The 20,301-nt window shown below is 48.7% G+C and overlaps 2 protein-coding genes across 6 annotated transcripts in view; one reads left to right on the top strand and one right to left on the bottom strand.

Annotated features, from left to right (window-relative positions):
• SIMC1 (SUMO interacting motifs containing 1) overlaps window positions 1-2,675 on the top strand; it is an 82,838-nt gene extending 80,163 nt beyond the window's left edge. The window contains exon 9 of the mRNA XM_068965438.1: window positions 1,875-2,675. Within this exon, the coding sequence (XP_068821539.1) occupies window positions 1,875-2,119 (245 nt within the window). The 3' untranslated portion in view covers window positions 2,120-2,675. The remainder of the gene's footprint in view (window positions 1-1,874) is intronic.
• Window positions 2,676-2,808: 133 nt separating this feature from the next.
• On the bottom strand, window positions 2,809-16,702 carry KIAA1191 (KIAA1191 ortholog). 5 transcript variants are annotated; one of them, XM_068991875.1, is made up of 9 exons: window positions 16,524-16,702; window positions 15,407-15,519; window positions 15,086-15,172; window positions 11,740-11,918; window positions 8,742-8,868; window positions 6,612-6,736; window positions 4,540-4,646; window positions 4,277-4,419; window positions 2,809-4,167 (listed from the first exon to the last, which is right to left on the bottom strand). In XM_068991875.1, the coding sequence occupies exons 3-9, from the start codon at window positions 15,111-15,113 to the stop codon at window positions 3,959-3,961; spliced, it is 918 nt and encodes a 305-aa protein (XP_068847976.1). In that variant the 5' UTR covers window positions 15,114-15,172; window positions 15,407-15,519; window positions 16,524-16,702; the 3' UTR covers window positions 2,809-3,958. The 5 variants fall into 5 exon arrangements, with proteins under 5 accessions (XP_068847976.1, XP_068847958.1, XP_068847967.1 ...); XM_068991857.1 differs by having other exon boundaries at window positions 8,742-8,871; XM_068991866.1 differs by lacking the exon at window positions 16,524-16,702 and adding an exon at window positions 15,916-16,018 and having other exon boundaries at window positions 8,742-8,871.
• Window positions 16,703-20,301: the final 3,599 nt, after the last annotated feature.

Raw genomic sequence — 20,301 nt, forward strand, 5'->3', positions numbered from 1 at the left:
GGATAAAATGATGCTGGCATGGTCTCTGGTATACCTGGACTCAAAAGGCCTGCAGGGCCCTTCCCCTCCATTTGCCTTGCCTGTGACCCTGTGCCCTGTGTGCCTCGATTCCACACACTTCCAGAGCCCTGCTGGGACCGAGTCATGGTTTTGTAATGGGTACCTTTAGAAGTTTTTACTTTTCCCCAGCATTTTATTTTTGGACCTACAGAAAAGCTTAAGGAGTAGTATGACGTACACTCCTGTAACTTGTACCTTGATTCAGAAGCTGTTAACATTTTGCCATATTTGGCTTATTCTATTCTACCCACATACTTTTTTTTGCTGAACCAGTTCAGAGTAAGTTGCGCTGTCAGAATCCTTCATTGTTAAATACTTCAGCTTAAGAATATTCTCCTACATGCCATTATTCATTATCCCTCTGATTCTGTCCTTGATAGAATGTTATCTAATGTGTGCCGGTAGTACCCTTGACTGCTGTTTGGTTTTGCTTTGGGTCAGGATTCAGTCAAGCATCACACATTGTGCTTGGCTGGTATGCTCTTCTGCTTCCTGTCATCTAACACAGCTGCCAGCCTTTACTTGTCTCTCGTAACAGGACACTTTTGAAGAGTCCAGGTCAGTTACTTCATAGAACACCGCACAACTGGGGTGGTCAGCTTATTCTCTCATGAGCAGCAAGAACACAGAAGAGATGAGGGTGGCCGCCCCTTTCCAGTGCATTACATCAAGAGGCAGGAACATCAGTGTGGTCTCACTGATGTGAAGCTGGACCATATGGTCAAGCAGTCCCTGAGAGACTTCTGTGTTCTCTTCCCAGAGGGTAAAACTCAGTCTCCCGTTCAGCCTTTCATTTGGTGAACTACTGAACTGATTTAGTAGATTGAAAAATGGTCCCTTTCTAGTTATGTATTCCTTCTACATTTCTTAACTGGCCTTCGGATAAAAATGACCTTTCCCTTCTCCCTGCACTCATTCTTATTTACTGTGGATTTGGGACATTTTAAAATTCAGTGTGTTATAGTCCCATTTTTTTGGCCATTATTTACCATCATATTGTTCAAAATGTGGCCAACAGAAACTAATATGTCCCCATTAGTTTCTAAGCATTCCCTTCCTTTCTTATAAAGTTCCAGGTTCCCCTTGTAACTTCCTTGCCATGATCCTAAAATCAGCCTTTTTGCCGAGAGTTCTGGTATTTTTTAGTGGGGAGTGGGAAATAGTATTTCAAAACCAAGATCTAGATGCTGAGTATGCTGATTGCTACTGGGACAGCCATCAGTTATTATTGCTTCTAGGCCCTTTCTGACAAGGGCTAGTAAATTATGTAATTTTAAAAAAATGAAAGTTCATACTGACACCTGTTTCCACTTCCACAGAATTCTTCCTCTTCCTGTTCCTTAATTCAATCTTGTCTCCCATAGTGAGAACCCTTGCTTTATTCTCAACAACATGAATATGTTTATTCATTTGGTCTACCCTGCAATACATACAAAATGGATTCAACAGAATTACGATAAACCAAAATCATGACAGACTTACCGTGTAAAATTTAATATCTTTGCGATTCTTTTCAGAGAATAGTTCTCCAATTATATCCATTTGAAATAGTTTCATTATTTAATATAGGTTTGTTGTCTAAATCAACAAAGGAAAAAGAACTAAAACCAAGGCTTTTTTTTTTTAGTACTAAAACCTGAGGTCCAGAGAGAACCAGAACAAAGGACCTTTCAGAAATGGGCCTTTGACTTGTAGCCTAGTCACTCATCAACAAATCTTTGCCTACACCCTACCTACCAAAATTCCGTCTTCCCCAGTCATAGAGGAATAGAAAGTCGTTGGGAACAGTGCCGCTGACTTTTTCCCTCTTGCAGAGCACTTGCGGAGCTCAGTGATTGACCGGAAAGACTTAATAATCAAAAGAATCAAGCCCAAGCCCCAGCAGGGGGACGACATCTCCGTGGTGGACGTGGAGAAGCAGATCGAGGCCTTCCGCAGCCGCCTGGTCCGCATGCTGGGGGAGCCGCTCGTCCCGCAGCTGCAGGACAAGGTGCGCCTCCTCAGGCTCCTGCTCTTCTTTGCCGCAGACCTGAACCCCGACTCGGAGGTCTCTCCATAGGCCCGGAGCAGCCCAAGGTCGTCCGAGGCACTGAACACCAAGAATACCTCCTGAACTCCACCTCCAACTGCTTGGAAGTCCCAGAAGGATAGAAAGTAGTTTAAAATCTAACAGGACCAAACCTACCTTATTTATCTGTAGGCTATGATAACTTTCTAACTCTTTAGTAAACATCTTTTTTTTTTAACAACGCTGTCCTAGCCTCTTCTCAGATATGACTTAAATACATATGGTGTATATATTTTTTAATAAGTTATTTATGTATACTTTTTTTGAAACAGGTAATACTGTATGCACTATATGTTTAACATTTCCATTCAAGATGTGAAAAAAAGAATCCGTGTGCTGAAACAAATTTGAGACGTCAATGTTACATCATTCAAGGTACTGAGAACCTGTTTCGGAGAAAGATGTTTGTCTCCCTAATGGAAAACAAACATCCTATATCGGCCCTGTGATATTGCCTATTTGTGGCCAGTCTGTTAAGACCTAATGTAATGAAGGGGGATAGAAACAAAAGTATTGAGTGTGCTGCAAAAAGATTGATGTTAAGAGGATACAATAAAAAGGCAGTGGTGTTTCAAAATATCAAGTTTATCATGCTTAGGCTTCATGACTGAGCAGGCAGAATGGAGTAACAATGAAAAAAAACTTCCATCTACATTTGAGAAAGTAGTACGGATTTTTATTGTCAAAACAAGAGATACAAGCATAACAGAAGACACAAATAAATTAATTCTGATCATTTGAGACTCCAGGGTGTCTCTGGGGGAAGGTCAGCTCGGCTCCTTGTGTAGACACAATACCGTCCAAAGCAAAAGACAGCAGGAACGGACGGTGTTCAAGACAGTGGTTGCACATGTACAGTGAAGAGAAATGAGAGAGTGGCTTCCCCAGTTCCTTCCTCAGCGAGGTATGTTTACAAAGGCATGAAGCTCATTTGAGGGGAAAATGATTGCGTACAGAAATGTTTTAATTCTTCTGCCTCCCAGGAAAAAAATTTCGAAGCCCTAGCCTGAGCAAGAAAATCAAACTAGAGTGACAGTAGTTTCCCATGAACCTCAAGACTACATTCCAACTGCAGCTGCCACCTCTTTAAAAACGTTAAACATCCATTTATCTATAGCAAGCCAGTAGACTGAATTTTCTCCTTTAGGAAGTTTTCAACCAATTGGAAGCTAAATTAATGCCACTTTAAAGTGCAACAAAGGATGTGTTAAGACTAGTGTTTGTTCTGTGACACGCAAAAGAGAAGCACCCCTCCCAGAGCACAGGCCCCAGAGGTCCCACAGCAAGGGCTGGCTGCGGGACACGGGCCCACGAGGCCCCCCAGGACACGGGGAGACGCCAGTGCCAGCACAAGCGGGGGGTCCCTGCCGGGGCTGGCTCCTAGCCCTACCCAGATCTCAAGCAGGCCTTGGGTTCCCTGACTGACCAGACCGGAGCACCCAGCACCAGCACGGCCGTGAGGGCCGAAGTCGCCTGCACTAGCCCACGGACATCCCCTCGCCATGGTCTGTCCACGCGCACCTGGACAGTGGTGAAGGAATCCTGAAGCCTTGGTTTTGGAACAGTGCAGACAGTCACCTAGTAAGCAGTGGTCCAAGTTCTGGGGAGGTCCCCATACACCACTCCTCAAGTTTAGTCTAACGTTAAAGCAATACAAAATGCCTTTTCCACACAAGGACAAGCTTTGCACTAATGTTTCGCAAAAACCAATTATGTCTCCATCTAGCCTCAGTCTGATTTTCACAAAGACAAAACTTTTCCTATGTCAGAGCCAAGGTAAAGGGAGCTGGGCTCGATACCCTCGATGCAGAGCCCCCGGGACAGAAAGCTCTAAAAGCCAGTGGGTGTGAGAACATTCAAGTCCCGGGGTTTGAGGCTGTGGGCCCGTGGCAGCTGTTTCGTCCCTTCCATCACTGGGATATCCATCTTGGGCGGCTTGAACGTTGCTGGCTCCTCCGTCCTTCGGGTGGCTTGCCCACGCATCACTTCCATTGGAGAAGGCTTCTGGGCTCCTTTGTAGGCTTGAATGGCAAAGCCTCCTGCAAAAGTAAACCACAGAGCAGACAATTTCAAGATCTGTCGGCAGTTACCAGCATACGTGGTCAAACGCCCGCCACGCTGCTTTCTTTAGTGAAGAGGGTGCCCCACCTGACTCAGACTTCGGGAGGGATCTCGGTCCAAAGAGGCTCCATTTATCGGCCGAGCTTCTGTCTTTATCCCCGCTTCCAGAATCCATGGTGCTAAGACTGGGGCCAGGTAAGGCTGTGGCAGAACCAGAAGTGAACCAGCCTCTGGAAGAGAAAGGATAAAATGCCAGGTAACACATCCTTTTGCTCCAACTCTAGAAGTGTTCCCTGCTGAGGCCAGGGGCTGCCAGCTCCCGCCCCTGCTGGGGCCGGCGAGGTGCTCACCTGCTCTTCTGCTTAGGGGAGGCCTGGGGGCTGCTGCTTGGGGTGGACTGCGTGGACGCCGGCTGCCTCTCCTCTCTTGCTGTCTCTCCACTCTGGAGCTTTAGTTTCTGCTCACATGGGTTCAGAAGAGAGACTTTGTGAAAGTCAGAGCAGATACAGGACAGCCAAGTTAGGGTGTAAACAACCTGCTTCACTCTAACTTCAGGAAAAGGAAATGTCCGCAGGTGCACCCTCTGGATTACAGGACAGATGTTCTCCAGGCTCTGCCGTGCTAGGTAAAAGGCCGTCTTTTAAAAACATGTTTTTATCAAATACATCTCAAACATCTCTGTACTAACTTCACACCAGAGCTTCTGATTTCCGCACATTCACAGCCAGTAAGTGGAGGAGCCAGAAGCCCCGCCGCGGGCCTTCCTCAGCGCCCCTCCCTGCCTCTCCTAGGCCCAGCCTTGCCGCACCACTCTCTCCAGCTCAACGCTCCCTCTGTGAACCTCTCCCTCCCGTACCCAGCCACCCAGTGCTCTGGGTGCAGTAAACAGATGCCTAACCACAGACCAGCAGTTTCCCGGGGAGACAAGCCTGCTTGTCTCACTGCTCCTGGGCCAAGGCTTCCACACATCTCCATGCCCCGGGGCTAGTATGCCAATACCCAGGCTACGCTTAAGTGCCGACGTGTGAATCCTCTCCATCCTCAGCATGGGAAGCTATGTGAGCTGGCATCTCAGCCATCCTCATGTTCTGTGACCAAGATGCAGAAGATGTGCCGGATTCAGTTCCATGGTTAACATGGGGTGAACTGGGCAAGTGAATTCAGAATGACACCCTGGAAAGCTCTCAGTGTCAAAGGCTGACAGAGCTCCTCTCCAGAAGCATGTCTTGTCTGAGAGCCTCAGCTGGACACCAAACCAACCCTGACTCCCCCACGGCATAGTTTTATGTGTAGTGTGCAAAAATCATTCGGGACACTCATTACAAAAGGCAACCATCGTCTACAGTGCCTTGTATCTCTGCCACAGGCCACTAACTCTACATTATTCCTCCTTCTATATATTGTACATCATGCCTCCGAGTAAGCCCCTTCAGGAGCCAAATTTTTAGAAGATTCTGGAATATGAGAAAGAATCCACAGGGAATAGGGTATCCAGAGGTTTGAGTTCAGATACTGTGGATGTTTAAATACATAACCTTAAACCCGTTTCTTCATTTACAAAACACGGATAATAGAGTCTATGTCAGAGGATTAATAAGATGAAGTGAATATGAGTGCTTGATAAATCTTAAAAGCAGCATTAATTATAAAATGATAGTCCCTGAAAGAAAATCATTTAAAACTATTTTATTGATACATTTGGTCATTATAAACCTTACTGAAGGGGCTTCCCAGGTGGCTCAGTGATAAAGAATCTGCCCGCCAGTACAGGAGAGGTGGGTTCAATCCCTGGCTCGGGAAGATGCTCTCGAGAAATTGAAAATGACAACCCACTCCAGTACTCTTGCCGGGGAAATCCCATGGACAGAGGAGCCTGGTGGGCTACAGTCCATGGGGTTGCAAAGAGTCAGACAGGACTTCATGACTAAACAACAAAAGCCTTACTGAAAATTCTTTATTTGTTCCAATTTTAAAAATCAAAGAGCAGAAACATCCCAATTCTACACTATCTAAATTTTTTAAAAATTAAATTAGAACCTGACACTCCTTCCCATCCAGTGTTACCTCTGAGGTTCCCAACCCTCCTTTCTCACCCTCGGTCACTCACTAGCACACAGAGTGACCCACGTTGGCTCTGCTGTTCATCACGTGCTCACACGGATCAGCCCAGAATGTCATCTGACCCTCCGACCCAAGCTTTGTAGGCAGATAAGCAGAAACGAGGTTGAGAGCCCTGGACCTTTCAGCTAAAGAGCAACCACTCTGGAGGGGACTAAACCAGCTCTAAATTCCTCATTCAAGTCTCTTCCCACCACTCTCCTCAACCCCCAACCAGCTGAGCGGGAAACTCCTGAACCACAGCCGCGCTCAGGCTGTAAAGGACGAGGGTTTGTGTGTGTTCAGTTCCTAAGAACAAGCTTACGTGGAGTGCTTCTGCCACTCGAAGGTACTTGCTCTCCTCAGTGGTGAGGCCCTTGTGGGGGGTGTAGCCGGCATCTCGCAGCCCTGCCTGTTGCTCAAAACGATGAATGCTCTCCTGGTTCTGTTCTGGGGACAGAGGACATGATAGTCATGGCCATCCCCCACCTCCCATCGCAACCCGGGGGAGATAACATAGCCACCATTCTCCCCAGGAGCAAGAGCTCACACTGGCTGTCTGAGAGGGGATCCCCCAGACAGGCGTCACGGCAGCAATTCTGAATCTCCCACAAAGCGTCTCTGAGCAGAAGGAAGCCCCCTGACACAAGCTAAAGAGCAGGTTACTCCTAAAGAGACAGCCGGCCAACCTCCAGGGAAACACTCCTTACTGTCCTCTCATTTGTACCCCAGGACATTTTCTGTGTTCTTCATATTTAGACATGCAACACGGAGAAGGCAGCTGACATTCAGAAACAGTGCAACTCTCTAATACAAAGCTTTCTCGGAGACTCACCACCCTCTCTAAGACCTTTGCCCAAAGAGAAACCAGGCCACGTTTAGGCCAGGCGACACCAGGGTAGCAGTTAGATCTGAACCAGAAAGAATGTGTCTTGAACTGGCCAAGGTCTACCGATGCAGTGCTTCCCATGGTGCGCGCAGCTGCCCGCCACAGGGCCTGGCACAGCATCTGATCGTCTCATCATCAGTGTCAGTGATGCCCTGGACGACTGGAATTTCTGCCTAACCTGCACACTCTGCATAATACACCCCTCATGGGTGAGAATGTGGCGGCTGTGGGCCAAAAGTGCAGACGCCACAGGCCCTTCAGGACTTAATTCTTCCCCTTCCAAGGGGCTAGTTTATTTCCATCAGAAGTAGAAGCAAGGGAAAACAGACACACACTAAATGTATAAAGGTGTTTTCCAGTCTTGCCAGGTAGTCACCTGAAAATTTTAAAAGCAGGAAAGGACTTCTTCATGAATACAGTAATTTAAATGCAGCTTTTTTAAAAAATTAAGATTATAGCAACATCAAAAGTTTATGGCAGTATTAGCTGAAAAAATAAAACGGTTTATTATACCTACAATTATATAAAAATATGCTTACAGGTGGACATAACTAAGCCAAATAAGTATCTGAGTGATAACAATATATACTGGGGTTCTATGATGTTTTATGCTGTTGGTAACCTGTATTTTCAATAAAGTTCTACTGCACAGAAAGAACAATGCCTAAGCTTCTTAACACTGCCAGGACACATTCTCAAGGTTGCAAAATACAAGTAGTAGCTGCTGATTCAAACAGTGCATTTCTGTGTGAATAAGAAACTAAGTCCAGGTAAGAGTCTGAACTTTCGGTTCCTGGGTGAGCTCTTCAGGAATTGCCCAAGACTAACTGGCGCCCTCCCCAAGCTCATAAACAAGGGCTTCTGACCTCCAACGTGCCCTGCCCCCAGCAGAGGCTGCTGCGGACAAGCAGAGTTCTGTATCTATTAACTGTTAACCTCCCATGGCAACTACAAGGACCCTCCAGAACCACTTAGTTTAGAGAACTTGTCAGGATGTTTCTAATTCAGGCTATCTTGTTTCTAGTCTCATCAAGACCATAAATCACATATTCTTAAGACTAAAGATTGGTGCCTCAAGGTCCAGGAAAAAGAACAACTCTGAGCCATTTTATTTAAAAAAGTAAGTGCAGGGCAGGTGGGTGATGCCTGAGGGGGTCTCCTCTAGCAGAGCCTGAGACGGCAGCAGCAGAAGCCCCTGGCCCCTGAGCACTGTGCTATCTAACCCTGCCACCTACTGCGGGCCAGATCCCCCACCTCTTGGAGGGGGAACAGCCGCCACAGCTAAGACAACTTGCCCCAGGCCGCACTGATGGACAGGGGAAAGCAAGGCTGTAGCAACAGAGCAGCGGGAGTGCCCCGAATGAACCGCAATCCTGAGCGCTGGGTCAATCTCCCGCCTCAAGGGAGCTTCAGCACTGGCGCCGCCTGAGCAGCCAGGCTGGCCTCGGCGGGGCTCGCTGAGGACAGACTGAGGCAGGCGGGCATGCAGAGCCCCTGGCAGCTGGCTGCAGGGACTCAGCTCTCCCCCGCCCCACTTGACTCTATTCCGAGGGCGCAGAGGCTTACTTGTGATCAAAGAGCTCATGATGACATGGGTCGCTTTGGCCTTCACCACAGGGGCCTTCTCTGCACTGTGAGTGGCCGGCAGCGGGGCCGGGGCGTGTGGGGAGACGCTGGGCTCTCCCTCCTCCACCTGCTCAAGATGGGAGGGGGCGCGTGAGCCAGACACAGAGTCACAGCCTCACCCCCCATTCAGGAGCAATCAGATCCATGAGGAAACACGTGAAAGGGGCTGTCATCCCCACCTGGTTAGCTACAGACGACACACAGCGACAGCACATGTGACATGATGCAAAGAGCCTGTATTTACATACTCATCGAAGTGGGAGGGCCAGAATTGGAAGCCCTGGGCTCTACTGTCCTCCCAGACTGTGTCCAGTACACTAAAGTACCATGCCCTAAGGACGCAGAGGAGACCTATCACTAGGCCTTGACTGTGTCCCGAGCACCATCCCTGCTTTTGCGTGATTAACCACTGCATCTAAGTAGTTCTGGAACCCTGCCGAGCGCCAGCATCCACTGGAGGGCTTGTTAAACAACTGCTGGGCCCCACCCAGAGGGGATTCAGGAGGTCTGGGCAGGGGCTCAAGAACATTATTTCCAACAAACCCCCAAGTGATGCTGATGCTGCAGGTCCCGAGACCACTTTCTGGACCACAGCTCTAAAGGTCCAATAATGGTCCTTTAAAACAAACCAGAAAGTCTCCATAGCACTTCATCTTTCACGCGAGCAAGCTGGAGCATGCTGCCTTCCCTCAGCTCAGCACGTGATGCGGTGCTCAGCGCTGACTGGAAGCAGAGAAGTGGGCTTCCTCTTTATTCTCTGCTTCTCCAAAGGAGCGGAGAGGAAAGATGATCAGAAAGGAGGGGAGTAGAAGGAAGTACTGAAATGTATCCCTGTTACAAAACAGGATTTAAACTTCTCAGCTACGATCTAACTAACTCAAGTAAAACCTAAATAAACCTCTGCTTCCTCACTTGGAGGACAGCTGCGGGTGGGGACGCGGATGCCTAGGGCGTAGAGAGTTCGGACCCATGGAAGCATGTACGCAGAGTAGGGCTGGGCTCCCCGTGGAGCACGCCTGTTCCAAACGTCAGCTGTCCCAGCTGGGGCACAGCCGAAGACTGGACGCACATTCTTTGCCTCGTGAAGCAGGCAGGAGCCTTCACAGATGCAGAGGGTGGCGGGCCGCCGCCCAAGTCCCAAGCCCCAAGCCCCGTCAGGAGCCGCCTATCTCCTGCTCCAGTCCCGGGAGCCTGCTGCTTTGGCGCCACCGGCAGGCTGCCGGGCCCTTCTCTCCTGGTACTGCCAGCACTTTTTACACAGAGTGCTTCCACCTCAGTAGCCGACTGGGTCAGACCTTGGTAGATGACTAACGTGGGGAATGTGCCCTGGAGCTGCAGGGGACTCCTTCATGGCGACAGCACGAGGCGGCCCATTCTAAGAGCCTGACAGGGCGGGCGCGGGTGAGTGGGGTGCCCCCATTAGAAAGGAAGGCTCAGATACGGCTCTTCCGAGAGAGGCGGGCTGGGAGCCAGTCACAGCATCGGCTCCACACGGAAGACGGGAGCCTCCCCGCGCTCTCTTCTTTAATCCCCACAGCAGCTCCATGACAAAAGTATTTTCATCTCTCACATGAGACGCTGCCTCAGGGGTGAGGCCAGGCTCATGGCGGGGGCACAGGCTGTTCGGGGTTCACCCCCAGGGCTGCTTACACAGGGGCTTTACCTGCCCTCAGGACCCGAGCCGTCACACGACCCCACAGTGCAGCGCGACCGCAGGTGCGGGTGAGGGGGAGTCACCTGAACTGGGCAAGGCTAGCTCATTCAGGCAATGGCACCCCACTCCAGTACTCTTGCCTGGAGAATCCCATGGATGGAGGAGCCTGGTAGGCTGCAGTCCATGGGGTTGCTAAGAGTTGGACACGACTGAGTGACTTCACTTTCACTTTTCACTTTCAGGCATTGGGGAAGGAAATGGCAACCCACTCCAGTGTTCTTGCCTGGAGAGTTCCAGGGACGGGGGAGCCTGTTGGGCTGCCGTCTATGGGATCATACAAAGTCGGACATGACTGATGCGACTTAGCAGCAGCAGGAGCAGCAGCTAATTCAGGCAACGGGACCACTTTCCGGCATCTTGGTCGTGGGAAGTCAGAGGTGAGAACAGACAGTCAGAAAGCAGAGGCTCCAATAACACGCCTGCAGCCAGCATGTAAGAAGCATGAGCCCAGCTGCACAAAGGGCTGTGAGCGCAGATCGGCGCGTGTGCCTGCGGCAGGAGGGCCAACGGGGAGCTAGCTTCCCGGGGATGGCACAGGACGGGCACCCGAGACAGGAACGCACGAGGAGCAGCGCAGCACGTCTGCCACACTCTCCACCAGATGCTGCAGAGGGGTACAGATCAGACGCAGCCCTGCCCCCAGGATGCTAATGGAGGGTGCCGTAACACAGCAGGGATGCTGACAGGGTCCAGAGGACACTGGAGACCTGAAAAGCAGGGGGACAGTTTACTGGGAGGACAGAGGAAGACCACAGAGGAGACTGAGATCGAGCTAAGACTCAAAGGATGCCGTCTGTCAGGCAGATGGGACAGGACGGGGACTGGGACTGTTCCAGGCAATCGGAGCAGTGACAAGCAGAGACTCAGAGGCATCCAACACCCTATTAAGCACAAGAAATCTTAGGAAACTGGCAAGGCTGGATCACGGCACGTGGGGCGCATGGTGTTCAGAGGACCAGGATCATGCAAAGCCAGACTAAGACTAAGGAGCTTGGACTTAATACTGTGGAAACGGCAGGGGCGGGTAACAGGAGAAGACAGGGCCACCCTAGTTTAAAATGATGAAGGAAAAGAGGCCCACCAACCCCACAGGGAACATTAACATGTACAGAGATGAGTGGGTGCCCCACTTGCTGGGTGCTGGGAGCCACCGGCAGCTTCAGGAGCAGAGGAAGGAGAAGGAAGGGGCTGGGCCTGCCAGCGGCACTCGGCAGGGTCAGATACCTTGGCGAGGTGCTGATACTTGCGCTCTGGAATCACTGGCTTCCAGGGGACGCTGCCCATGTCCGATGGAGGAGGAGTCATGGGTGTAGGGTCCTCAAGGGCATCGTCATAGCTGAATGCCCGGCGGTACATCCCGATGGGCAGGGACATCTTGCCTAGAGGCCCACTAGGCTCAAGAGCTAAGAACAGAGACACCGGTCAGGATGGGTTCACCAGCTGAACATACTAGTAGCTTTAAACTAATTTGTCTGTAGGCAGGAAGGCTCTGAAACACTTCTGGGACAAAGCAATAGCAGCTGGTTCTGGAAGAGCTAACCCAGGCAAGGTAAGGAAACAGGACAAAGCCCTTCCTCTCGGCCTGCCACTTTGGATTCTCCACTTCACCCACACAGCCTGCCACTTTGGATTCTCCACTTCACCCACACAGCGGCCCTAATCCATCTTCATGGATTAGGAAACCAAACAATTCAATTTACCTGAGCCAGGTCACATAACTTCAAAGTGCAGTAAGGAATCAAAACCCAAACCCACCTGATTTCAAAGCTTGTATTCTTTAGGCCATCGCCCCCGTGGCAATCCCAAGCATCCCACCTCAGGCAAAACTGAGGATATGAAGTCTTAGGAATCCCCTGGCAGTCCAGTGGTTAGGACTTGGCACTTTCACTGCTGAGGCCCCGGGTTCAATCCAGGGTCAGGGAACTAAGATTCCATAAGCCTGCACCACCCGCCCCCCCAAAAAAGCATGAAGTCTCATTCCCATTTTATACTACAGACGAGTGAGTGAAGGCTCAGAGGTGACAGAGCCTGCCTGTCCTACCTCTCCTCAGAAAGCAAGAGCAATATTACATGCTGGGCACACTGGGTGTCCAGCAGCGTCCAAAACAGTTCAAAGGTTCCCTATGACTCAAAAGAGCAGAGGCAACGTCCATCCAGCAACTACTGGCAACCTTTCTCTCAAAGCACTACCAGCTGACCCTGCAATTCCTGCCCCCTGGAACGCCCCACCCTGACCCAGGCTCCCACTTCCAGGGCGCGCTCAGCTCTACCAGACCAGGGAGCAAAGTTCACTTTGTTTGCGGATCCTTTCAAACCAGGACTAATGCCCGATCCTGCCTTCAGGCTGACATTTTCCTCTTGCTATAATTACACAACCACTTTCTCCAAAACATCAACCTGTGTGGCAGTTAAGTCCCAAACCAGCAAAGACATTCTATGTAAACAGAGGGGGACAAGCAGTTACCCTTACTATTATGATTTGTAACAATTACCAACAAATCCATAGAAAGAGGATTAGTAGTTGCCTGGAACTGGGTGGAGGGAGGAGCCACAGCGGGGATAAGGCATGACTACTGCAGGGACAAGGCTTCCTTTTGGGGGTGAGAAGATATTCTGGAATAAGACAGTGGTGATGGTTGCACAACTTTGTCACTACACTAAAGATCGCTACTGACCTGTTCACTTTAAAATGGCTGATTGTATAGTATGTGGATTATCTCACTCAAAACACACACATAAGCAAACAACAATTACCAAGTACCCTTCCTTGTCAAGCACGCATCCCTCATCTTTTCTAATCCTCATTAAGTAGATATTCTTCCCCTTTTCCAGCCTGGGAAACTGAGGCACGGATCTTAAACAACACCCTACTAGCAAGTATGAGGTGAAATCAGCCAGCACTCACACCCTCCATGCTCCCCACCCTTCAAGCAGCAACCTGGTGCATGCAACCCTGGGGCACAGACGGCCACAGGGAGTTTACAGTCAGCACAACCACAGCAAAAGACAAACTGAAGCACAAGCTGACGGAAGGCTGAGACTCAGGATGGATCCGTACCGAAAGACAGAGGGGAGACTCCTATCCCTCCACTTAATTTGGGAGCAATTTCACAAACATCTTTAAGACATCCCAATAGCCTTCCTAAAAATAATAAAGTCAGGTAGTATTTAAGAGGAAATATATTCCCCAGTGGCTCAGCTGGAAAAGAATCCACCTGCAATGCAGGAGACCTGGGTTGGGTCCCTGGGTTGGGAAGATCCCCTGGAGAAGGGAATGGCTACCCACTCCAGTATTCTGGCCTGGAGAATTCCATGGACTGTCGCAAAGAGTCGGATATGACTGAGCGACTTTCACACATATTCCCATAAATAAGAAAACAAAAATTTTTCTGGGCAGTAAGTAACTATTCGATATTAAGTTTTGATTCACAATTTTCATTTATTTGATGTTTGACCTGCACAGTAACCCTGAGAGACAGGCACTATCACCTATACTGAGACTCAAAAACTGATTCAGGGACTTCCCGGGTGGTCCAGTGGTTAAGAACCCACCTTCCAGGGCAGGAGACAGGGGTTCACTCCCTAGCCAGGAACTAAGATCCCACACGTTATGGGGCAACGAAGCCAATGCACCTTCAATGGAGAGCCCGTGCCCCAACTACCAAGGCAGGCCTGCAGGCGCCGCAACGGGAGAAAGCAGCCCGCACACCACAACGAAGACCAGTGCAGCCAGGATGATGATAAACAGATTTTTTAATTTGTTTTAAAAATTGAGTGATTCAGATTTTAAAAATCACTAACCACTCCCACTAAAACAGTCCAAGGAAGGATCAATGACTTCACTAACCCAGAAATTACCACCCTGTAAAGAATCCAGGACTCACTAATTGCAGTGAATATTCTCATAACTAAGTTCAAGGTGCCTTGAAATCAGGCTGGTGTCTTTTTTGCTTTGACTTTCATTCCTCCCAATCTCCTACCTCCTCACAAAAAAAAAAAGGGGTGAGTTTAGTCATTTTGGTACAAGAACTATTCTGAATTTTTACTTGATACGTAAGAAACTGACAAATCTGTCATACGCTTAAGCACAACGGGGTTTCCCTGGTGGCGCAGAGCGTAAAGCGTCTGCCTGCAACGCGGGAGCCCTGGGTTCCATCCCTGGGTCGGGAAGATTCCCCTGGAGAAGGCAATGGCAACCCACTCCAGTACTCTTGCCTGGAGAGTCCTATGGAGGGAGAACCCTGGTAGGCTACAGTCCATGGGGTCGCGAAGAGTCGGACTCGACTGAGCAACTAACTACTACTACTAAGTGCAATAAGGGTTCTCTTTCAAGTTAGATTTTGGGTTCACACCCTGGGTGGGTTAATAAGATAATATAAGATTTAATATAATAATAAGATAATACTAATCATTTAATAGGATTATATTAATAAGATAATAGACTGGCATCATTTAAATAGTCTGAATGGCAGAGAGTAACTATTAACATCTGGTTCAGAAAAAGTGGTTTCTGTCTAGTTTAAAACCTTAAAGGGTAAAACATAACTTTACCAAAAAGAACTAAGTTTACCAGGCACTTCTGGTTGTCTCGAAGCCATTGAAAGACTGGGATCCAGGCGCTTTTCCTACACAGATTTTGAGCTGAGTTCCCCGCCACCTAATAAAAATAACAAAGGGTATTTTCTTACAGGGAACACCAAAGACTAGCTCCAATGCTGTTCTTTCAACAGGCACGCAAGAGTTTTATGGCTTTAACACATAAAGAGCCAATGAGTGACAAACATGCCAAGGGAGAAAAAAAAAGGATAAAAAAGGACTCAGCGTACCCGTCACTGATCTTAACACCCATGATATGACAAAGACGCCAGGCAGACTGAAAAGGTCCCCTTACCAGAGAGAGATGATGCGACGATTATGCCGACAGACAGCTATCAATGAGGAGCATTGTCCAGCTGCTGCAAATTAGCGAAACTGCTCAGGAAGAGTCCATCCATTCCAGAGGTTCTGAGAACAAACAACCAGCGTTGGCACAGCCCTGCAGAGTCTGCCAAACATCTCCCTGTATTTCATGTTTTTGCCACAACAACCTAAAAAGAGATACTATACTCATTTTATTTTTCAGTAACTTAGGGCTCAGGGTCAAAATAACCTGACCCACAGCAAGGGGCTAGGGATCAAGTCAATAAATTCATTCCTTGTTGCTAGTACTGACTGATACTCAGACAACGCTTATCTTGTGTTTTAACCCTTGGAGCAATCCATTGTTTACTCCCACTTTAGAAGAAAGAAACTAAAAAGGAGAAGTGACTTGTCCAAGGTCACAGATAAGTGGCCCATGTGTAAGGCAAAGCTCTGAGGAAGCCGTTATTTGCTTTCAACTTGCTACACTGGCCCCCCTACCGTGATGAAGCTCAGACGGCAAACACGTCAAGAGCATCGCAGAAGCCAAAGTTCCGTCAACCTCGGAGTCCAGCGAGCGTTCCGACAAGGCCACCTCCCCTTTCACTTCCCGGGGCCCGGCCCTCCCCCTGCCCCGCAGAGCTGACTTCTCCTTTACCAGAGGCAAGACAACGCCACCAGGAGGCGAAAGGCCTGGGCTGACTCACCGCCTCTTCCACCCAGCGAGGCTAAGACGACTACGGAGATTAGGGGCAGGGGCTGGCTCAAGATGCAGGTTTCCGGGGGCAAGGCAAGTAGGAGGCTGGGGAGCTGAAGGCGGGGAAGGGTGGTCCAGGACCAGGCCGGCTTGGTAAAAGCGGGGCCCGGTGCCGGGGCCGCGGGGGCGTCATCGCTGAGGAACCCCGCGGTGGGAGGAACACCCCCCCCCCCAAAAGAAGGTGGAGCGAAAGCTGCACGGTGCGGTCCAGCCAAGCTCCCAGCCTGAGTAAGCCAGCCTGAGTGAGGGCAGCGCGAGGCCCCAGGCCCGGGCCTGGCGGGGACGGGGGCCAGGCCATCCTAAACAGCGGAGCCCGAGCCCCCGGGAGGGCAGGCCCGGCTCCTCCAGTCACCTTTCCGTCCGCCGCCGCCGCCGCGGAGCTGCCTGCGGCCCGGGACTAAAGAGGCTCCAAAGACCCACGTCTCTCGAAAGGCTGTTGCGCAGTCCGGATCCAAGCCATGGTGTGAGCGGCGCTGTGCCTGTGGCGACACAGAAGGTCCCAGACGCCAACCTGGGAAGGGAGAACACGATACCAGCGGCCGGCAACCTCCCTGATAAACTCTCCCGAGGCTGCGTCACTTCACGCGAGACCTGGCAGGATGAGGGCGGGGCTCGGAGCATGCTGGGAGTGGTAGTCCACGATCCGGCAAGCCCCGGGATCACCACGGGCACTGACGGTCTTGGGGCCAGGGCTCCGTGTGTCGAACTCGCCAGCTCCCAGAAGAAAAGCGCCCCTTGACCAGACGACAGAGGATGAGATGGCTGGATGGCATCACGGACTCGATGGATGTGCGTCTGAGTGAACTCCGGGAGTTGGTGATGGACAGGGAGGCCTGGCGTGCTGCAATTCATGGGGTCGCAAAGAGTCGGACACGACTGAGCGACTGAACTGAACTGACCAGCATTCTATGCCTGGGCCTGTGACAGGCTGAGGACAGATTGAGATAGCACGGTAAAGTGACACTCTCAAACCTTTTTCATTTAGGGAAGTTGACGTTCAGAGAGATGTGAAGGCACTTTGACTAAGAAGACCTGAAGTGAGCAGGGACCCTTTTCCAGGAACTGCTGGGTTCATATTAGTAGCAGGGTTCATACTTGTAAGCAGGACCAAAACGGGAAGCAAGCAGCGCCTGCCTCTTCTAGGTGGTGGTGGTGGTGGTGTTCGGTCGCTAAGTTGCCTCCAGCTCTTTGGGACAGCATACACTACAGCCAGTGAAGATCCCGTCTTTTGCTATCTCCCGCAGTTTGCTCAAATTCATGTCCATTGAGTTGGTGATGTTACCTAATCATCTTATCCTCTGCAACCCCCTTCTCCTTTTGCCTTCAATCACTCCCAGCATCAGGGTCAATTCCAATGAGTTAGGTCTTCCCATCAGGTAGCCAAAGTATTGGAGCTTCAGCATCAGTCCTTCCAATGAATATTCAGCATTTCCCCAGCCATCTCGAGATAAAACCACATGGAACTGTTTTTAAAATGATCAATTCCCTGTCAGATGCCAGTCCTACTGGGGTGACCACTCACGGATGAAAATCACGATAATCTGCAATAATTAAAAGCTCTCCAGGTGAATCTTAGCTTAGGCAATTACAGGTGATGTAAGGATAGGTATAATTTTCTTCACTCAGTTTTGCCATCTCATCCTAAAATGACTGCCCACAATTTCTTCCCATCCTAAATTTACCCAGAACATTGTGGTCATGCTGATATTCTTAAATCAGAAACGTCTTTATCTGATTCCTATGAAGACTTCAGTGACTCCCCTCTGCCAATAACATCCCACATCCCTTCATATCAGTGAAGGGACCTCTGGTGACCTATCTAGGCTCACCTCCCCACATTCCTTCCCTTGAGCCAAAGCTACTGAGCCACCCACTCCTGTTACCACCCCTCCCATCTCTTACCTAACTCAGTGAGTGAGTCAAAGTCCCTCAGTCGTGTCCAACTCTTTGCAACCCCATGGATAGTCCATGGAATTCTCCAGGCCAGCATACTGGAGTGGGTAGCCCTTCCCTTCTCCAGGGGATCGTCCGAATACAGGTACAAACCCAGGTCTCTGGCATGTGGGCAGACTCTTTACCAGCTGAGCCCCTAGGCAAGCCCTACCTAACTCAAGTCTTCCCCTTTGAACTCTGGCTTATCTTTTTGTCCCAAGAAGCCTCTGCATCACTCATCCTCAAAAGAGTCCTTTCTTTCTTGGGCTGTTTGAAGCTTCCTCAAAAAAACTGCCCCAGGTTGTCCTAAACCTTTGAGCTTTTCCATATAACAAATTTTATTCCATATGGGAATAGGCATGACTTTATGATCATCTTTGCAAGCAAGAACATCTTCCGAAAGAGCATCCATTTAACTGCATTGGGAGAAATGAATATTTTATGCAAATCCTTGACCCAAGATGCTTTTGTTTAAGTCCTTTATGAAAAGTAGGTCTCCATAAACAAATTAGGGGGAAATTTTACTCCTTGGTACTCTGAATAAAGCAAATAGAAATTTTAACTGAATTTTGCCAGGTCTTAAAATTGTAACTGGATTTTATTAGGAGCCCAAAATAAGTGACAATCATAAGTAATTTTAAATTAACTTCAGGTTACAGAAATTTCTTTCACAGGACACTGCTGCGACTTTTTTTTTTTTTTTAATTCTCAAGCTCACTAACATAATTGGGTAAAACTGCACTAAGCAAATATCAAACCAGTTTTAGAAGATGCAAACTTTATGCTGACTTCATATCATAATTACTGATACTGTATGCTGCTAAAACTATTTCAGATGAAATTCTTACAGGACTTAAATAATCTAACTCTTTTAGAACCAAGTCAATGGTTGTTTTGGTAAACAGAAGTATTCACAGAAAACAACTTTTCTCTGGTTAAAAATACAAAATTGGAAGACACTTTAATTTTTTATATCTTCAGTATAGATGTGACATTAGGATGCCCACAACCTCTTTAATTTCTATTTTATATACACTTTCCCATATAATTTATACTCTCATCTGGTGATCTGTACATTTTGAACTTCTTTTCCTCTTTATTTTAAACTTGAACTGGTATAGTCTCAAATCTTATGAAAGTTCTGCATTCATCAAACATTCAGTTATATTCTCCCACTTATAACCAAAGGGCCAGGCTTTCCATTAAGTATGCAGCTTTATTTTTAGTCAGATTGTTTTACTGTAGAGCTTTATTAACCTTTTTCACTTGGTTCAAACAGCTAGGGAAAGGTCACTAGCACCAAAGAACAATATTCAGTAAGGACATTTAATAGATCTATGTCACCCTGCTTATTTAACTTATATGCAGAGTACATCATGAGAAACGCTGGGCTGGAAGAAGCACAAGCTGGAATCAAGATTGCCAGGAGAAATAACAATAACCTCAGATAGCAGATGACACCACCCTTATGGCAGAAAGTGAAGAGGAACTAAAAAGCCTCTTGATGAAAGTGAAAGAAGAGAGTGAAAAAGTTGGCTTAAAGCTCAACATTCAGAAAACAAAGATCATGGCATCTGGTCCCATCACTTCATGGGAAATAGATGGGGAAACAGTGGAAACAGTGTCAGACTTTATTTTGGGGGGCTCCAAAATCACTGCAGATGGTGACTGCAGCCATGAAATTAAAAGACGCTTACTCCTTGGAAGAAAAGTTATGAGCAACCTAGATAGCATATTCAAAAGCAGAGACATTACTTTGCCAACAAAAGTCCATCTAGTCAAGGCTACAGTTTTTCCAGTGGTCATGTATGGATGTGAGAGTTGGACTGTGAAGAAGGCTGAGCGCCGAAGAATTGATGCTTTTGAACTGTGGTGTTGGAGAAGACTCTTGAGAGTCCCTTGGACTGCAAGGAGATCCAACTAGTCCATCCTAAAGGAGATCAGTCCTGAGTGTTCATTGGAAGGACTGATGCTGAGGCTGAAACTTCAATACTTTGGCCACCTCATGCGAAGAGTTGACCCATTGGAAAAGACTGATGCTGGGAGGGATTGGGGGCAGGAGGAGAAGGGGACAACAGAGGATGAGATGGCTGGATGGCATCACTGACTCAATGGATGTGAGTCTGGGTGAACTCCAGGAGTTGGTGATGGACAGGGAGGCCTGGCATGCTGTGATTCATGGGGTCGCAAAGAGTCGG

This window comes from Capricornis sumatraensis, chromosome 2 (assembly GCF_032405125.1).
Source record: "Capricornis sumatraensis isolate serow.1 chromosome 2, serow.2, whole genome shotgun sequence".
Lineage (NCBI taxonomy): Eukaryota > Metazoa > Chordata > Mammalia > Artiodactyla > Bovidae > Capricornis > Capricornis sumatraensis.

Bases quoted from the DNA above. Each gene is read 5' to 3' on its own strand.
- KIAA1191 (XM_068991857.1), bottom strand. From the start codon at position 15,113: ATGGCTTCGAGACAACCAGAAGTGCCTG. The intron at 11,919-15,085 runs GTAAACTTAGTT...CTCTGTTCTTAG, and splicing joins GAGACAACCAGAAGTGCCTG to CTCTTGAGCCTAGTGGGCCT. The intron at 4,647-6,611 runs GTAAGCTTGTTC...CCATGTGAGCAG, and splicing joins GAGTGGCAGAAGCACTCCAC to AAACTAAAGCTCCAGAGTGG.